An 18,366-nucleotide genomic window follows, 5' to 3' on the forward strand; every position below is an offset into this window, starting at 1 on the left:
AAAATCCAATATTACGATCTCGCGATTGTTGGAGTAATCTAGAAATCGGAATGAGGAACCATTAAGTTCCCATTTGATCAGAAACTTAGAAACTTGAAGCCCATTCTAAAAATCTTGGAACTGAATGATATTTGCATTTGATGCAAATACATCAAAAAGTTAAATTTGCAGCTTCATTGTGTGTAAGCATCCCAAACCTACATCAGCATAAGCAGCTTTTCATGTTGCTTTGCATGATCCTTGGCTATTGCAGTCATGACAATTTTGGTATCAAATCCCGTTCAATTTTGGCCCCAATGCTTGCGCCTTAAGGTGGGTGGATTGTAACACTCATTAAAAAGTTTAATTATGTAACTAACATTGTGAAGAATCTTATGGAAATTATAAATAGAGTTGTTAAATGATTGGTTGTCATCGTTCTTAACCTTTTTGGGATTGAAATCGAAGCTGCTAGAAAGCAAGTTGGGATATGTCAAACAGAGTTGTGACATGTGAACCAGAATGGAAGTTGGACCTACGTTCAAACCACTATATTTGGCGAGCAAAATGGGTTCATATTGTATACTAAATAGCCGTAGTAGACTCTACTTGGGTCCATTATTTTCAAGACTTGGAGAGCTTGCACTTATCTTCTCCCACGCATGTAACTAACTTTCTTAGTAATTGTCCTGAGGAGTCTTGGTGTGCCGGGCTTGAGCCAGTGGCTGATACGCTTTGGGCTTCTGGCTCGAAGGGCGTGGGCGATAAAAGGACATGTGCTGCAGTAATGAAATATGAATTCTAACTTATATTTGTCACTAATTTGGATTTGCAATAATCTGTAAAACACGTAGGATTTGGAGGAATAAGATAAGTCACAATGAATCAGTGAATTACTATAACTACCTACATTAGTGATGCAAGAGATTTTATAGTCAAAATGAAGGGAATTATATTGGTATTCTTTTCATTAGTACCTTTTTCCTTTATTGGTCATGGTAAATATTAGTGAAGCGCACAAAATATTGGACTCCTTAGCTGTATAAGGATTGCATGATGTGTGTGTGTATATAAAACATAGGTGTGTAGGTGAGTGCGTGCTTAAAAGAAGGAAGAAGAAAAGGAAGATGTGAAGGAAGAATCACTCCTTAGCTGGTTGGATCTGCGGCGCGTGAACGGCATGTCTCAAGTTCAATTTCCATGGACGTTATACACTCAGGTCCTACACGCTTGTAGGACCGGATTGAGAGGTAAGTGCTGAGGGTAAGGTCCTGCGGGCTTACAAGACGGCGCCACCTCTCCCCTTTCTCTCTCTCTCTTTCATGTGATTCATCAAAACCCAAGAAATATCTCCTATTGCAGCTACATATATACTTTGGATTGTCATCTTCAAGAATTAGGGCCGGTCTACCTTTCTTGCCAATACCAAATCAACTCCCAATTTCCATAGGTCAAACTCCACTACATCAAGGGAAGTTTGGACCCAGATCTGAACCCTCATGGAACCAGCAGTACTAAAACCGATTGGTCCTACCCAACTTCTTCTTGGTAAAAAATGGTAGGTTAAAGAACTAAACCATGACTGCCAATCTCACAGCTTCGTTTGCAATGATCTACCAGTGGATCTAAATCATTGAAAGTGCTTAATTTCACTGAAATGTAAACTCCTAGTAGAGGTAATATGCATTAATGAAATGAATCTCTTAATTACCAACTTTGAAAACATCACTTTCTATGATTTCTTGGGCTGAGCGTGAGAAATATTTCATCCTACTATCTGGTGAGAGACAAAGTCCCTGCATTTCTATCCTCATCTTCGTTAGGTACCAGGTCTGTTTTTGGTGTTTTGAGATTAAGTCACGAGTACATTTCAATTTGTGCAATAGTAACATTGATTTCTAAGATTGCAAGTCTCTCACTTCATGACAATTGCAGGCTTCATGTCTACAAATCACATCACATTTCCCTGTCAGATCCTCATTCTTAACCTCATTTCTGGTGTGAATTTCTAAATGATTTCGCCCATTGCTTCCATACATTTGATCATTGTTCTCCAAATCCTCTGAAAAGATTTCCAAGTCAAAATATTAACCCAATTCTGGTTCCTATGCCAACTCAGACCCTGGAATTCTTGCTTAACAAACTATTCACTAGCAGGAATGGGCCAAACTTTTAATAGATTTGAATTCAAATATTCACAAATTTAGTAAATTTTCTTCCTCACAACGAGTAAGGTAGGTCATTATTTTAGTCTGAAAGTAAGTCTGTCCTGCTCCCACCACCTGCAAATTCACACAGGTTCTTTGTCATATAAAAAAGAATATATATCTCGAAAAACTTTTCATCGGTAGAAAGGCAATCGAAAAACTTTTCATCGGTAGAAAGGCAAACAGTTAAACGCAAATCAAGAAAAACAGGGACCTGCATTTATCAAAAATGGAAAGAGCTAACAAAGGTGATGTACCTCCTAGTCTAATAAGGATTTTTATAGCTACAGCTCGTGGCATTTTGAACGCATTGATGAAAAAGCAGGCAGTTAAAATGCAAAACAAGAAAAACAGGGACATGCATTTGAAAAAAAGTCGGAAAGGGATAACAAAGCTGATGCACCTCCTATTCTAATAAGGATTTCATGGCCATCACTTTGTTTTACAAAAGGAGTGAGTTGAGTGCCGACAAAATGGAAATTCATTCAAGACAAAAACAGTGACAAGCCCTTCAAGACAGAAACAGTGACAAGCCCTCTGCTCATGTCAGTCATGGAATGTGAATTCCGGGTGTAGGAAACAAAATAGAAAGGTAAAGAAAAAATCAAAAACTAAAACTTCAAAACCAAGTTTTGGAAACAAGACCTGGTTTTACCTCCAAAACCATGTTTTGAGCGTTTAGGTGTCATGAAGAAAACCCAGTTTTGACAAAACCTGATTTTCTAAAAGAGAGTGAAAAACCTGATTCCCCTCAAGTTATTCAAAAATCAGGTTTTTGATGTGTCACACACAAAAAAATAATAAAACTCATTAACAAACTTGGTTTTCATGAAACTTCATTGTTTACAAAACTATGTTAGAGGAAGGTGTCATCGAAACGCCCCCGTAGTCTTGAAACATGTAACCTAAAAGAAATTGATTCCGCAAGGGAGATTCCCCTGGTTCCTAAAAGAGTTTCTTCGATGGAACTTTGGAATGTCTTTTACGAAGTAAACCATCACTGCAACGCTAATTCAAATCCTTGATAAAAGCAAAACTGTAATACCGCATTGTCATATACATGCGTTAACACGATAAATTTAAAGCTAACAATCATCCACATCATGTGCATCCATCACTCCACTAGACTGTTCCATAAGCTCCGTTTAAGATAGCTTCGCCCTCGAGAAATCCATCTCAGGATGCTGCATACCAAATTAAAATCAACATATCAGACGCAACATGAAAAACCTAAATCTGACGGGCTATACAGAAAAAAATTGGTGTGATAGGCTCACCTCGGCCATGAACTTCTTAAGGATTTCCTGCTTGTTCATTTCATCGCTCGTTGGCAATCCCATAGATTTCTGCCGTTGATCAAACTGCCACATTACAATTTTAATGATCAGTTGTAAGGGCATCACTCAAACAGCATTGATGAGATGAAGCGACTGATGACAAAAAGTAGAAATACTGTGCAAAATATAGCTCTTTAGTAACTCAAAAATAAATTAAGCTTCAAACATCTGGGAAATGAACGAGACGACAAGCTTTATTGCTATGTTGCCACTACGGAAGTAGACAAGAGACCAGATCAACAAGAGACCACACACAACATCTTCAACTTTTCAGCAGAATGAACAACATCCAAGCAAAACCAAGTCATGCAACAAAAGAATAGCTGTTTCATTGTAATTTGCTTAAGATCTTTTGGAGAAAAAGGAACACAAAATTGCCTGGAGAAGTTGTAAGCTGTAACAATTTAACCTAACTCCTATACAAGCGGGTGATGCAGGTTCACTTGTTACTCCTTCACCCCAACAATTCCTCGTCCATTTGTGGTTATCAAGAAGCATGCTCCGAATACTGGTCGTAGGTCCAGATCATGTTATGATGCCGGCTTGCCAGAAAGGAACCAGCATGATCATTCCATGGCAACATCAATTCAGGAACCAAAAAATTGGGAAATGAACAGGAAGCACACATAAAGTGCAAAAGCTTACAAAGACAGGACTATTGTAAGAACCAGAGTCTGACAGGAAAGATCATAATGCCCTTATATTTGACAAGAAACAACCTAATTATCCTGTCAATCCTAAAACCAGATAAATCAGTGGGCAAGGGCATCCCCTTACCTGCAGCAAGTACATTAACTGAATTTATCAGATATTCTCACTTAGTCATAGATAATATGACACATTGATCTCCATAATGCAATCAAAGCAATTCCAATTTATTATGATCACAAAAAGAAAAACATAATGCAGACATTGTGCAACGAGAAAGCAAAACAGATATTCTTGAAATGTCATATAAATACACTACACATCAAACTTCAAACTCCCAAGGTATCATGTTGCCAATAGGAAATGAAGGAAGCCAGCAGAAGCACTGGAAAAGATTAAGGTCACTTACCATCATTTTCTCTACAGTTTGTCTTGTCTCAGGATCTAAGTCAGACAATTTGCTATTCTCGGGTTCAACTTTCTGTGTATCGATCTCAGGGCCACCTTTTGTCAAGGATTTCCACCACTCCATTCCATTGTGTTTGGTTAAGAGGATAGAAATAGCCTTCTCATCCTCTGTATACGAATTCTAAAATGAGTATCAAAACCATTCGATGGGGAAAATCAAGATATAGATGAAGACTCACCGATACTCCAAAAACAATCATCCACTTTAACAGGCATATAAAGTTCACCCTGCATAGGATTAAAGTGATAAACAAATATGTGATTAAAAAATAAAACAACAAATGTGGAAAATCCTTCAAGAAGCAACTAACAGAAAGGTTACAAACTTTAAAAATGCATTCTATCAAAAGAGTTACATAAATAAAGAGTTTACTTACGTCTATAATGGGTGGTTGTCCTTTCAGCCCAACCTTTAAATGACTTCTCTTTATTTCACATCCGACAAACCTTGATTTTGTTCCTCGTGGCACTGGGATGTTCACAGTTAACTCTGACAAAGTCTGCGTCCATGAATAGTTCTCCAAATCCATGCCATTGCCAGAGTTTGGTTCTATTGACAAACAAAGGGTATAATGCCAATAAGACGTAAATAAACCCAAAAAAAAATCAAGGAACAATCAATGGAGCACAACTCGGGTTCCTGAAAACATGGGAAGACACTTAACCCTACTAATAGGATTAAGTGAAGCTGCGGCTTATACTGCATAAAATTAGCTAATATTATCCTCCAGGTCATATCAACCTGAAGCCGGGTTGCACTTAAATTTAATATTAGGAGACTTTTGTGCAAAAACACTACCAGAAACTCTCATCAATTGAGATGAAGACACACTTTTTTCCTAAATAACCAATTAAATGAGGCACTGTTACATGTAACTGGCAGAACTTGGCATGTAAACTCAAACCAATACACACGTCCATTCGTTCTGGAATTTAAAAGTAAGTGCAGCACAACCCTATAATAATACGTATAGCCTGTGACTTATTACAACTAAAACATGACTAAATATAGACAACCATATTTTATAACGATTAGATTCTTGTGCAGACTTCTAAAGTGTTTCCAAGCAGAATACTGAAATTATCCGGAATTTTACATGTGCCAAAAAATTTGGAAGCTCAACGCTATAGATGTAGAGAACACAAAATTCACAGTCAATCCTTCAAGGATGAGAGAGGCACTGCTTGGCTACTACTGGTTCCAAATACCAGACTACTGGTTGCTTACAGGAAATATAATACTGAATGAAGAGTTATGTCTAGCCAAGCTATACAAGCGGCACTCATGAAACACCACGAACTATATCGAGAGGAAGTAGAACCTATAACAAAAAGGTTACCATATAGAAAAAAACAAAACGACTGGAATGTCTCTTGCTCTAAAGAGAGCAGTACCCTGAAATGAACTCTCCAGTGGGCACCAAATAAGAACTAATAGAAACTCTTGGGGAAAGCACGCGAAGCAAATGAAACTACAGAAAAAACAAACACTTCCTTTTTCAGTAACAAAAAGAACTATCCTGCGATAAGTTAAAAAAAAATAGCAACAATTAGCTTAGCTCGATGATCCTATGGGAACATGAACCACTACTGGCCACAAACAGTACCACTGATCCGATCGAAATTGGTCACAGATTGTCAAGATAGTTCACGCTACCACAGTGAGCAGATAAGAACCCTAACACCGATGACTTCACAAAGGGTTTGAAACCAGGAAAAGGGGCGAGGGCGAAATGGTGCAACGGATTTCAAAACGACACTTACTTCGACTGGATTCCTTGCCTTGGTCAGTTTCAGCTTGCCCGTTCTCCGGCTTCTTCTCCGCCTGAGCTTCAGCCGCTTTCTGCCGCTTCTCCGCATCCGCCGCTTTCCTCTCCTCCTCAGCTTTCTTCTTTCTCACTTTTGCATCATTCTCCTTGGCTGCCGAGATGATGCCGCGGATCTTCCGCTCAGCGTCCTCGTCCTGAAAGAGGTCGCGCTTCCGCCGGAGGAAATCGATGACGCGATCCAGGAAGTCAATAGAAGAGAGAGACCCTTGGATCCGACTCAGATCGTCATCCGACGGCCCGGGTGAGGCGGAGGACGACGAGGCCTCCGCTTCCTTGGTATTAGGCTTGGGATTAGGGTTTTCCTCATCATTCTGGAGTTCTGAGATGACGGCCATGGCGCTTGAGAAAGCGACAGAGAGAACGAAAAGAATCGAGAGAAACAGAGACAGAAAGTGTAGTCGAATTTATAGGGGCGGGGAACAATCCCGAATCTTCTCACTCGTTCGCGTTTGATCACCGGTTCGGATCAGCTGGCCGTGGGTCAGTAGCTGCTCGTGACGACAACAGATCCGTTAGCGTAAGAGCCATGAAATTATATTTAGAGAGAGAATTTTCCAGTGCTTTCCAAAGATAATGCTTCTCAACGCCACTAAGAGCATGTTTGATCTATAGTTTTTTTTTGGTATGCTTGATTTGCAAGAGTACTGCCGAGAAATATAAAATTGAATTAAGTCAAGAAAGGCATGAAACATCGAATATCAAAACACAGAAAATAAATCATGTAACACCATGTTCTAAGTTTGACAGGAACATTTTGTTCCAGGAACACATGATCCAACAATGCTATGCTCTTATTTTTGAAAAGCATGTTTTCATTATTATATCATGTTTTTTGAAAAAAAAAAAGCTTAAAATTTGCAGAACACAACTTGTAGTGCTTAAAATGACATCGTTTTCCAAGCGACAGGATGCCCAAGTTACGGAGATATGTGTTTGATTACTTTGGATTCGAAATTCCAAATTTATGAATCTGATGTGGATATGATGTGATTTTTGGCAAAAAGATCATGATTCATCAAACGCAGGAACTTTAAACGGACTTACAATTCACAATCTTTATTTTACTTTTTTGCATTGAAAAAAGATCGGATATAAAATCTTGTCTGCTCTTAAATCCATGCTTCTGGATCTCAAACACTGAAGTTTATGATGGTTCTAGGAAACATGATTATAAAGCTCGGGTTCGATGGTGAACTCTTTTACCAAGGAGCCTCATAATTAAAACAATGCGTGCTTGTTCCAGGAAACATGATTATAAATTCATTTAATAATAAAACAGTAAATATAATCACAATATATGTTTTGAAAAAAGAAGACGGATTTTTCAAACATGTCTTTTGGAAAATATTTTTCTTATCAAACGCGCTCTCAAATATCTCACCAAACCTTTCGCAGCCACGAGTGCACCTTCAGCTGGACGTGGCTTCGTTGCTTAGCGTTGTTGAAATCGATGAAATTTGGCATGAATCGGCTCATCCGAATGAATGAAACTGCACCACTTTTATTCTCGATTCAAGACATTACTAGGCAACAATAACACTGCCAACTTATCAGATTCATAAAAATGCCATAACAAGTGTTTGATGAATTTAGAAGAAATTCTTGAAATAGTAGCAATATGCTACAAGGCGTTTGATGTACTTAAAATCATGAAATTTTAGAATCAAAATTCTCAATTTTTATGAAATTGAAACGATTGAACAAAGAACGTACTTTGTTTTCAGAATTTAAAAGCCGAAATCTAAAATTTTGATTCCATTTCAGTTTAAAGAGGAATGAATCATGATTCTATTTTTTTTTAATCAAAATTTCAAACCATCAAACACTTTCTTATTGTTGCCAAACACCCTCTTTCGTAGAACTTAACATTATTGTTCTTTAGTTTTACATTCTCATCTTGTTTGTTGTAAATTATATATATATATATATTAATCCGATTCACAAACGATTTGGATTTGAATTTCAATTGAGCCGATTCTCTAAATCTTCTTGCTGTTCCCGTCTTCGCCATTTTAAAATATTACATGGCACTTTTTTCTTGTCACCAAAATTTGGTCCTTGCGCAGGTCGGCACCTGTCAACATCAGCATCTGGTGGGAACCCGGCTAGGACTGCCTAAGCTCGCTGCCGAATGCCGAACTCCCTTCCCAAGATCTCTTGGGGCAGGCTCCGAATAGGCTAAGTATTAAGAAGACTTTACACTCTTTCCCTGCCGGACAGCAACCCCGGCTTAATTTCCCAAGTTAGGACAGAATTACAAGAGTGTTTCCCGAACCCAAATAGCCAATCCTACTACAAGAATGCTAAGGGGCTCAAGGCTTAATACAACCGCGACGATACAACTTAAACGCTCACCTCACTCAACCACATTCACATCCAAGCATTCATCAAAAACATACATGCCTAAGCGCACAAACCACACCCTCAACCCCTAGGTGGCCCAGCCGCAAGGAGGTGTGTCGTCGGCTGAACGAGCCTCCGAGGACCTCACTATGCCGCGCGCCGTGTAGGCGGGTTTGTAAGCAAGAACACCCTCCCCGTGCTATAGTGGGACAGGGTACAAACCTCCTCGGAGCTAGTCCGAGCTATCCACCGAGGCTGGAAAACCAGAAACTAAGCCTCGGTACTCAGCAAATGCCTCCTCGCCCAAGCTGGACAGCAAGCTCCACGACCCCAACTCACCGGTCGCTTGATGGCTCACGGTTCACCTCAGCAACAAGGGAAGCACGGATTACTGTTACAGCAAAACAGTAATCGAACAACAGAGCCAAAGTATGAAATGCCTCACAAGATGCGATCTAAACCCCTCTTTGTATTCTGTTAAGGGGGAAGCAGGCGTCGAACTGGTGTCGACGAGCACCCTTCAACTCCAAGGTTGCGGCTCACGGACTGTTGCAGTCTATGCTAACAGGTTGCAGCCCATCCTCGTTGCAGCAGGGGTATGCTCCGCCAAAACAAGTGCAAGCACGATCAAATCCAGGATATAATCAAAGGAAAACAAGGGATTCAAGGAGCTGAAATCACCAGAGATACTCGTTTCCCCAATATCGAAGAAAACGAGATCGGGGTAGCGTCGAGGCTTGGCCTCTGTTCTGGAAAACGAAGAAGACAGGTTCAGGCGCTGGCAGAGAGTGGCCTCCAGTCTAAAATTCGTATAAAATCACAGGAGTCTCCAAAAATCCCCAAACTTGGTCAGCAACAAGTAGACATCCTCAGGAGTGGACGCTCCAAGTTTGAGCCAAATCCGACGAGTTTAAGGCCAGGTCGTTGAGCTCTGAAAATCGCGCACGTTCTGTCCTTCGTTCAGAAATGTATCAGGCGCAGAACAGCTTCAGGACTGCTGGAGAGGTCTTCGATGGAAAAATCATAACAATTCATAGACACCTCCAAAAATCCTGAAATTTGGACTGTAGCAAGACCACTAGCCAAGGAGTAGACGCTCCAAATTTGAGCTGAATCTGAGCTGTCTAGGCCCCAGTCGTTGATCCCTCAAAGTCGCTGTAGTTCTGTCGCCTGTTTCAGGAAGAGCCGTCGTGCAGAAGAACAGCCACAGGTCTTCATATCGCCACTCCGCCTCAATGCGATCAAATCAAGAGATGAAACCACTTGCAATCGACAGATAATTAAATTTGGAACAAGCTAAAGTCAATAGATCACCCGGTGATGCTGCATTCCCAATGTTCTAAGCGAATATTGGGTTACAGCCGCCTGTGGCGGAGAAACAGGGATGCTCGCCGCCGATTCCCGCCAGATTCAGACCGTCGCCTCCAGAAACGCCATCTACAGTCCGATCGACGTCAAATTTGGTGGAGATGATCTCAGGTATGTTTGGAATCTAATGGCACCGGAATCGTGAAGATCCAACGGTTGGATCGCCGGAAATGTCGCCGGAAACAGGAACTGGTCGGCGGAATTGCGTGACAGAACCTACTCCGACTTCTCAAGCTCGTAACTCACTCAATACTGAACGGATTGACGCGATTCCACTTCCTATAGAAAGCTTGGTTCGGTGGGAAGCGAACAGTATCAAAATCCCCAAAAGTTATGGCCGATTGACCCTTCGATTTAAGCTCGGATTGAGACTGGCTGTGGTAGGCCTGTTTCAACCGAATGCTCAAAAAGAGGCTCGATCATCCTCCAAACGACCCCCAAATCCATTCTCCTTCGCTTCGATCCTTCTTCAGATCATCCTCACGGATTCCAGAAGGATCCCACGGCATACAAACGAATTGGGAGGCGATTTACAGTCACTACAAGAGGAAATGACGCTGGAAAAACACACTTAGCTGTATTTCTGCTGAACGGACGATCAAATGCATCTCAGATCTTCACACCGCCGTGTAGGCATTGCGCGAAGGCTGGAGAATGCCTTCCGGATGGTGGATGACGCCTCTCGACACCCCTGTGGCTGAGGAGTCCGCACGGCATTCACCTTTGCTTCTGCTCGGGTAGACGATGAAGAAGACAACCCGCCGGCTGCTTGCTTCGTTTCACCTCCTAGTAGAGAAAACCAGCGGAGGGTGTGGGATAATGTCGGGTTGCCAATCCGCCATTGATGAATCTGAGGAGGCTGGAGAAGAACCTCAGATGTTTCACACAGAAATGGGGAGGAAGAAGAAGATGGAGGCGCAAGAAACGCGCGGGTGAAGAGAAACCTGTTTCTATTAGAAACTTTGTCCAAAAATCATTAACAACTTAGGGTTAACTTCACAAAGACACTATTTAAAGTGTAGCATGACTCGGTTCGGTCTATGTCTCGAACCGGGTCGGTACAAAACTGAAACATAACTAAAAATGAAACCGGTTCCTACTAAAAACGCTGGATTTGGATCGGGTCCTAAGACGGGATCCTGTCAAAACCGCTCCGACTGACCCGTAATGCTGTAATCACTCCGTCTCGGCCTGAAATGGTCGGCTTGGGGCTGAAAACTCCTCCAACTCAGTCTCGGTCCACTGGGCATGTGTGGCTAGGTCGGTCAGCTGGGCCCGGACAACTCCAGCTCACTGCATCGGCTAGCCTCCCTAAGAAAAATGTTGTCCTCGCTGGAATGACCTCCGTGCGTGATACCCTCGGAACAAGGATCGGCCACCCGCCCGAGTGCTGCTGCTGCTAGTGGTGATGGTGGTGCCCGCTCGTTAGCCTCTCTAAGGTTTCCGCTGTGCACTCTGATAGCGTCCTCGCTCGCTACAACCTCACAATGCTCCAGGTGACCTCCAGCGTCGACGCTCTCCTGCGCACGGCACCCGTCTGCGTCCTCGATGCCCGGTAGTCGGCGATGTCCCTCGGCTGTGCGCTCGGCCGTGCCCCGAAGTTGTGCTGCGCCTGTGGCCGGCAGTGGCATGCCTCCGACGATTACCTGGTGTGACGTTAGGCCTTGTGTGGCGTTATTAGCGCTACAAGCTGCACCATTCACAGTTAGTAAAGCCTCTCTGCCCCTTACACTCAGTGGCCAAGTCTCACCCTTACCAAGTCTCTCATGCCCATCTGGCGACAAAGGGTTCGCGCAGACAAGCTTAGCGCTATCGGCCTGTGGTAGTTGATGGGATTCGGCAGCAATCAAGGCTAGTCCCGGCCTAGTCCTAGGGAGTTCCGTATCAGATCCACCACGCTGAGACTGAGCTTGTCCCCAAGCTCTAGTAGTTGGGAAATCCTGGACAATCCTGTCATATAGCTCCCATGATGTACCTGAATCTGGGCCGTCCCACTCAACTAAAACCTCATGTCTCTGACGCCCCTCTCTCTGCAGGTGCCGGTGACGAAGTATCCTATACGGTCTAGGCCGAAAATCTGGCAAAGGTTCAATAAGTTCTGGCAACTGACCAAAATGCGGCTTGAGTCTAGTTACATGGAAGACCGGATGGACTAATGCGGTGGGTGGTAGTGCTAACCTGTAGGCTCCTTTGCCAACTCTTTGCAAGACCCGGAATGGCCCATAATAACGGGGTAAAAGTTTGGAATAAGGCTGTCCAAGCAACGATTTTTGTCGCATAGGTAGCCTCTTCAACCATGCCATGTCCCCAACCTTGAACTCTCGATCTTTGCGGCCTTTATCATATGTTTGTTTCATTCGATTCTGGGCTCTTACGATATGCTGCCTCAAAACTGTCAAGATCTCATCCCGATTACGGAGTGTGCAGTCCACCTCATCATCTTGAGCTGTCCCTACTTCATAGTTTGGAATGAGTGGAGGAGGACACCCATACAGTGCCTCGTAGGGAGTGATACTAGTCCCGGAATGGAGACTAGTGTTGTAGGACCATTCTGCCCAAGCAAGATACCGAACCCAAGTGTTCGGTCGTTCCCCCGCGAAACAACGCAGATAGGTCTCTAGTGTCCTGTTCACCACCTCGCTTTGCCCATCGGTTTGCGGGTGGTGGGCTGTACTGAAATGCAATGAAGTCCCAGCCATGCGCATATACTCGCGCCAAAACGCACTAAGGAATATCGAATCCCTATCACAAACGATAGTGCTCGGCATTCCATGAAGTTTGCCGACATAGTCTTGGTATATCCCGGCAACCAACGGCCCATTGTAGTGTCTTGGAAGAGGGGCAAAATGCCCATATTTCGTCAATCTGTCCACCACTACAAACACCGCTTCCTTTCCTTCCGAACGTGGCATTGCATCAATAAAATTCATTGATACATCAGCCCAAGGTTTTGTAGGTATTGGCAATGGGTGCATCAGCCCGGGTGGCTTGGTTGCTTCATACTTTTCCCTTTGGCAAATCTGACAACTCCTCACAAACTCTTTGACTTCTCCTTTTAGACCTTCCCACCAAAATTGGGTTTTGATCCTTGCAAGCGTTTTGGCCACGCCTTCGTGACCTGCGGTGGTTGAACAATGAAAGTGTGATAGGAGCTCCTTTTTGAGGGAGGAACCGCGTGGTACCACAGCTTTGCCCTTTCGGTAAAGCACGTTCCCCTTCATGCCATGGTTTGGGATTGATCCCGGATTCTACTGAACCGATGCTCTAAGTAGTCTCAAACCTTCATCAGCCTCTTGCTCAATGACCAATCGCTGCCACAAATCGGTTTCCAGAACGGACAAGGTTAGAAATTGCTCTCCAAGTCTCGATAACGAATCAGCCGCCGAGTTTTCGGTTCCTTTCTTGTATTCGATTGTAAAATCGTAACCCAATAGCTTGGCGAGCCATCTTTGTTGAGTAGGCGTTGAGACCCTTTGTTTGAGCATATACCTTAAACTACTATGATCCGTTCTCACAATGAATTTGCGCCCGATGAGGTAGGGCCTCCATTTCTCCACGGCCAACACGATGGCAAATAACTCCTTTTCATATGTGGATAATGGCTTTGCCCTATGGGTGAGAGCCTTGGACATGTAGGCTATTGGGTGGCCCTTTTGGCTGAGGACAGCCCCAACACCAACGTCGCTTGCGTCCGTCTCCACCACGAAATCAAGTGAAAAATCTGGCAAGGTTAGCACGGGCGCGGCTAACATTGCTGCCTTAAGCTTTACGAATGCTTCCCTTGAGTGATCCGTCCAGGTGAACTCCCCTTTCTTCAACATTTTCGTCAAAGGGGAGGCTATAGATCCATAGCCTTGAATAAACCTTCGATAGTAACCAGTAAGACCTAGAAATCCTCTCATTCCTCTCGGGTCTTTTGGCAAAGGCCATTGCTCCATGGCATGGAGCTTTTCTGGATCAGCTCTAACACCTTCCTTGGACACTATGTGTCCCAAATAGCCGATTGATTCTTGACCGAAATTGCACTTAGAAGCTTTTGCAAAGAGTTCATTCTGCCTCAAAATTTGTAGTGTCTTCCTTAAGTGGACAATGTGGTGCTCTAATGATCGGCTGTAAACCAGAATGTCATCGAAGAAAACTAGAATGAAATCCCTCAGATGTGGTCTGAAAATATCATTCATACATCGTTGGAATGTAGCCGGGGCGTTGGTTAATACGAAGGGCATGACCAAGAACTCATAATGCCCATCGTGAGTTCTAAATGCAGTCTTGGGTACGTCATGCTTATCCATGCGTATCTGATGGTAACCAGCCCTTAAGTCAAGCTTGGAGAAAATGGAAGCGCCCGCCAATTCATCAAGGAGTTCGTCAATGACGGGTATAGGGTGGCGGTCCTTAATCGTGACTTCGTTAAGTGCCCGATAATCAACACAAAATCTCCAAGTTTCATCCTTCTTTTTGACTAACAAAACAGGAGAGGAGAAGGGACTGCTACTCGGGCGAATGATTCCCCCTTCAATCATTTCTTTTACCAATCTCTCTATCTCCGTTTTCTGTGTAAACCCATAACGATAAGGCCTAACATTTACCGGTTCTGCCCCGTTTGATAGGACGATCCTGTGATCGTATGATCTTGGAGGAGGTAACCCTTTAGGTTCAGAAAAGACATCTTCAAAACCATCCAATACTTGCTGAACTTCCTTGGGAATGACTTCGGTCTCTGTCCCTTTTGGAGGTACATCAGTGGCTAACGATATCAGCCAGAGGGCTGGCTGTTGAGCTACGAGAGCCTTGATGGCTGCCTTCGGTTCTAAGTTGGGCTGGATTCCTTCGAGTGTCACTTGATCTCCTCCTTCCCTCTCAAATCTCATCTTCATTTTGGAGAAATCCCAGTAGATTCCCCCAAGTGTCTCTAACCAATCAACACCAAGAACAAGGTCCATCCCTTTTATCGGAAGAACTAAGACATCTATCTTGTATGGGATCCCTTGCACGGTTATATCCATGTTTCGGCAAATGTGGACGCAAGGTAGCCTTGTTCCATCTCCTACCAAGACCGTGAGTGGTGCTTGATCTTCCAATGTGCATCCGCTATCCTTGGCCGTTTCTAAACTCATAAAATTATGAGTTGCTCCCGAATCTAGCAAGATTGTGACTCTGTGCCCTTGAATGGTTCCAAGAACACGCATTGCTTTAGGACGGTTTGGGTCCCTCATGGAGTGAAGAACCTCATCCACCTTCTCAATTTCCGTTGGGCACTCTTGTTCTACTGGTTGCTCTTCCTCAACTGGGATTGAAACCTCAACTTCGTCCTCATCCTCTACAACCACCATTAGCTGAAACCTCTTACATTTGTGTCCCTTGAACCACTTTTCCTCACATGACACACATAGCCCGGCTTTGAACCTTTCATCCCTCTCCTTAGCGGTGATGTAACGAACCGGAACATTGTCCCTAACGGCTGGACGTGTATCCCTCTTTGGAAACCCTTGTGGCTGTGGTTTAGGAGTAGGCCTGTTGAAATTCCCTTTGTTTTGGTTGAATCCTCCGGTCTTAGAGAATTTCTCATACGCTGCCCGTTTGAGGAGTTTTTCCTCCATAACTCGTGCCCTTGCAAAGCAACTGTCTAAGTCTACATGTTCCTCGGATAGCATCTCAATTCTAATATCCTCTCTCAATCCCGACATGAATGCACCTATGAGTGCGGGTTCGGGCCAATCTCCAACCATACATGACATGTCCTCAAATCGACCTTGAAACTCCTCCACGGTAGTGATTTGTTTCATGTTGATGAGCTCCACATGATAGTTAGTATATGACGAGACTCCAAAGCGAGCGAGTAATGCATTTGAAAATGTTTCCCATACCATGACCGGGTTTTTCCTCTTGTACGACCGATACCACCTCATAGCTGCCCCTTCAAAGTAGATCATGGCCGTTGTAATTTTTTTGTCTTCCCTAACTTCTTGGCACTCAAAGTATTGCTCCGCTTTAATCACCCAATCTTGGGCGTTTTTGCCATCAAACTTAGGAAAGTCAACCCGAATGTTGGATCTGGGTTCTATGTTCCTTTGGCCCCTCTTTTTCTCACTTCTTTGTCCGATTCTCTCACTATCTTCATCTGAAATTTCTTCAAAATCATTGTCTACCAGTGGTTTGGAACAAGTTGCCATGTTAACTCCCATGGTCTTTTTATTTCCCATGTGAGCTTCATTGGTTTTGGGTGGAACTTGATTATCTTTTCCAATTTTAATCCCTCCAAAACTCGATGCGGCATGCTCTTTGGGAGCTTGATATGATGTGTGAGGCTCTTCATAAGGTCCTTTTCCCTTATCTTCTCGGTTGTGCCCATGATTAACGGATCTTTCCATACGGTCCATTCTTTGATTTAGCCCTTCTATACTTTCTGACAATTGGTCCATTTTATTCATTCGGCCGGTTAAGAAACCCAATTGGTGACTTATTTGCGTGAAGTTATCAGTCATACGAATCATAGCTTCCTCAAAGCGAGACAACCTCTCTTCCACACGTGATGGCTGGTCTTGCCGACTCATTCTTACTCTCATTTCCTCAAGTTCGGTTTCTATCCGTGAGAACTTTTCTCGGTTTGATTCATTCCTTCCGCTGCCCTCATGAAGTGATTCGGTGGCTGCATCTTCGACGCCCATTTCCATTTCCTGTTGCTCAACTCTTGAGTTCTTCTTCTTTGCCATAGCTGCTCAATCAGCCCCAAGGTGCTCTGATACCAAACTGGTGGGAACCCGGCTAGGACTGCCTAAGCTCGCTGCCGAATGCCGAACTCCCTTCCCAAGATCTCTTGGGGCAGGCTCCGAATAGGCTAAGTATTAAGAAGACTTTACACTCTTTCCCTGCCGGACAGCAACCCCGGCTTAATTTCCCAAGTTAGGACAGAATTACAAGAGTGTTTCCCGAACCCAAATAGCCAATCCTACTACAAGAATGCTAAGGGGCTCAAGGCTTAATACAACCGCGACGATACAACTTAAACGCTCACCTCACTCAACCACATTCACATCCAAGCATTCATCAAAAACATACATGCCTAAGCGCACAAACCACACCCTCAACCCCTAGGTGGCCCAGCCGCAAGGAGGTGTGTCGTCGGCTGAACGAGCCTCCGAGGACCTCACTATGCCGCACGCCGTGTAGGCGGGTTTGTAAGCAAGAACACCCTCCCCGTGCTATAGTGGGACAGGGTACAAACCTCCTCGGAGCTAGTCCGAGCTATCCACCGAGGCTGGAAAACCAGAAACTAAGCCTCGGTACTCAGCAAATGCCTCCTCGCCCAAGCTGGACAGCAAGCTCCACGACCCCAACTCACCGGTCGCTTGATGGCTCACGGTTCACCTCAGCAACAAGGGAAGCACGGATTACTGTTACAGCAAAACAGTAATCGAACAACAGAGCCAAAGTATGAAATGTCTCACAAGATGCGATCTAAACCCCTCTTTGTATTCTGTTAAGGGGGAAGCAGGCGTCGAACTGGTGTCGACGAGCACCCTTCAACTCCAAGGTTGCGGCTCACGGACTGTTGCAGTCTATGCTAACAGGTTGCAGCCCATCCTCGTTGCAGCAGGGGTATGCTCCGCCAAAACAAGTGCAAGCACGATCAAATCCAGGATATAATCAAAGGAAAACAAGGGATTCAAGGAGCTGAAATCACCAGAGATACTCGTTTCCCCAATATCGAAGAAAACGAGATCGGGGTAGCGTCGAGGCTTGGCCTCTGTTCTGGAAAACGAAGAAGACAGGTTCAGGCGCTGGCAGAGAGTGGCCTCCAGTCTAAAATTCGTATAAAATCACAGGAGTCTCCAAAAATCCCCAAACTTGGTCAGCAACAAGTAGACATCCTCAGGAGTGGACGCTCCAAGTTTGAGCCAAATCCGACGAGTTTAAGGCCAGGTCGTTGAGCTCTGAAAATCGCGCACGTTCTGTCCTTCGTTCAGAAATGTATCAGGCGCAGAACAGCTTCAGGACTGCTGGAGAGGTCTTCGATGGAAAAATCATAACAATTCATAGACACCTCCAAAAATCCTGAAATTTGGACTGTAGCAAGACCACTAGCCAAGGAGTAGACGCTCCAAATTTGAGCTGAATCTGAGCTGTCTAGACCCCAGTCGTTGATCCCTTAAAGTCGCTGTAGTTCTGTCGCCTGTTTCAGGAAGA

At 43.9% G+C, this 18,366-nt stretch overlaps 2 protein-coding genes across 2 annotated transcripts in view; one reads left to right on the plus strand and one right to left on the minus strand.

Annotated features, from left to right (window-relative positions):
- Nucleotides 1-18,366, plus strand: part of LOC116264551 (cellulose synthase-like protein H1) — a 115,860-nt gene that overhangs the window by 18,889 nt on the left and 78,605 nt on the right. The window lies entirely within an intron of this gene.
- On the minus strand, nucleotides 3,188-6,861 carry LOC116263711 (protein BOBBER 1). The gene is made up of 6 exons (XM_031643449.2): nucleotides 6,404-6,861; nucleotides 5,017-5,189; nucleotides 4,819-4,867; nucleotides 4,581-4,747; nucleotides 3,464-3,547; nucleotides 3,188-3,370 (listed from the first exon to the last, which is right to left on the minus strand). The coding sequence occupies exons 1-6, from the start codon at nucleotides 6,801-6,803 to the stop codon at nucleotides 3,332-3,334; spliced, it is 912 nt and encodes a 303-aa protein (XP_031499309.1). The 5' UTR covers nucleotides 6,804-6,861; the 3' UTR covers nucleotides 3,188-3,331.

The sequence above is a fragment of the Nymphaea colorata genome, chromosome 11 (assembly GCF_008831285.2).
Source record: "Nymphaea colorata isolate Beijing-Zhang1983 chromosome 11, ASM883128v2, whole genome shotgun sequence".
NCBI lineage: Eukaryota > Viridiplantae > Streptophyta > Magnoliopsida > Nymphaeales > Nymphaeaceae > Nymphaea > Nymphaea colorata.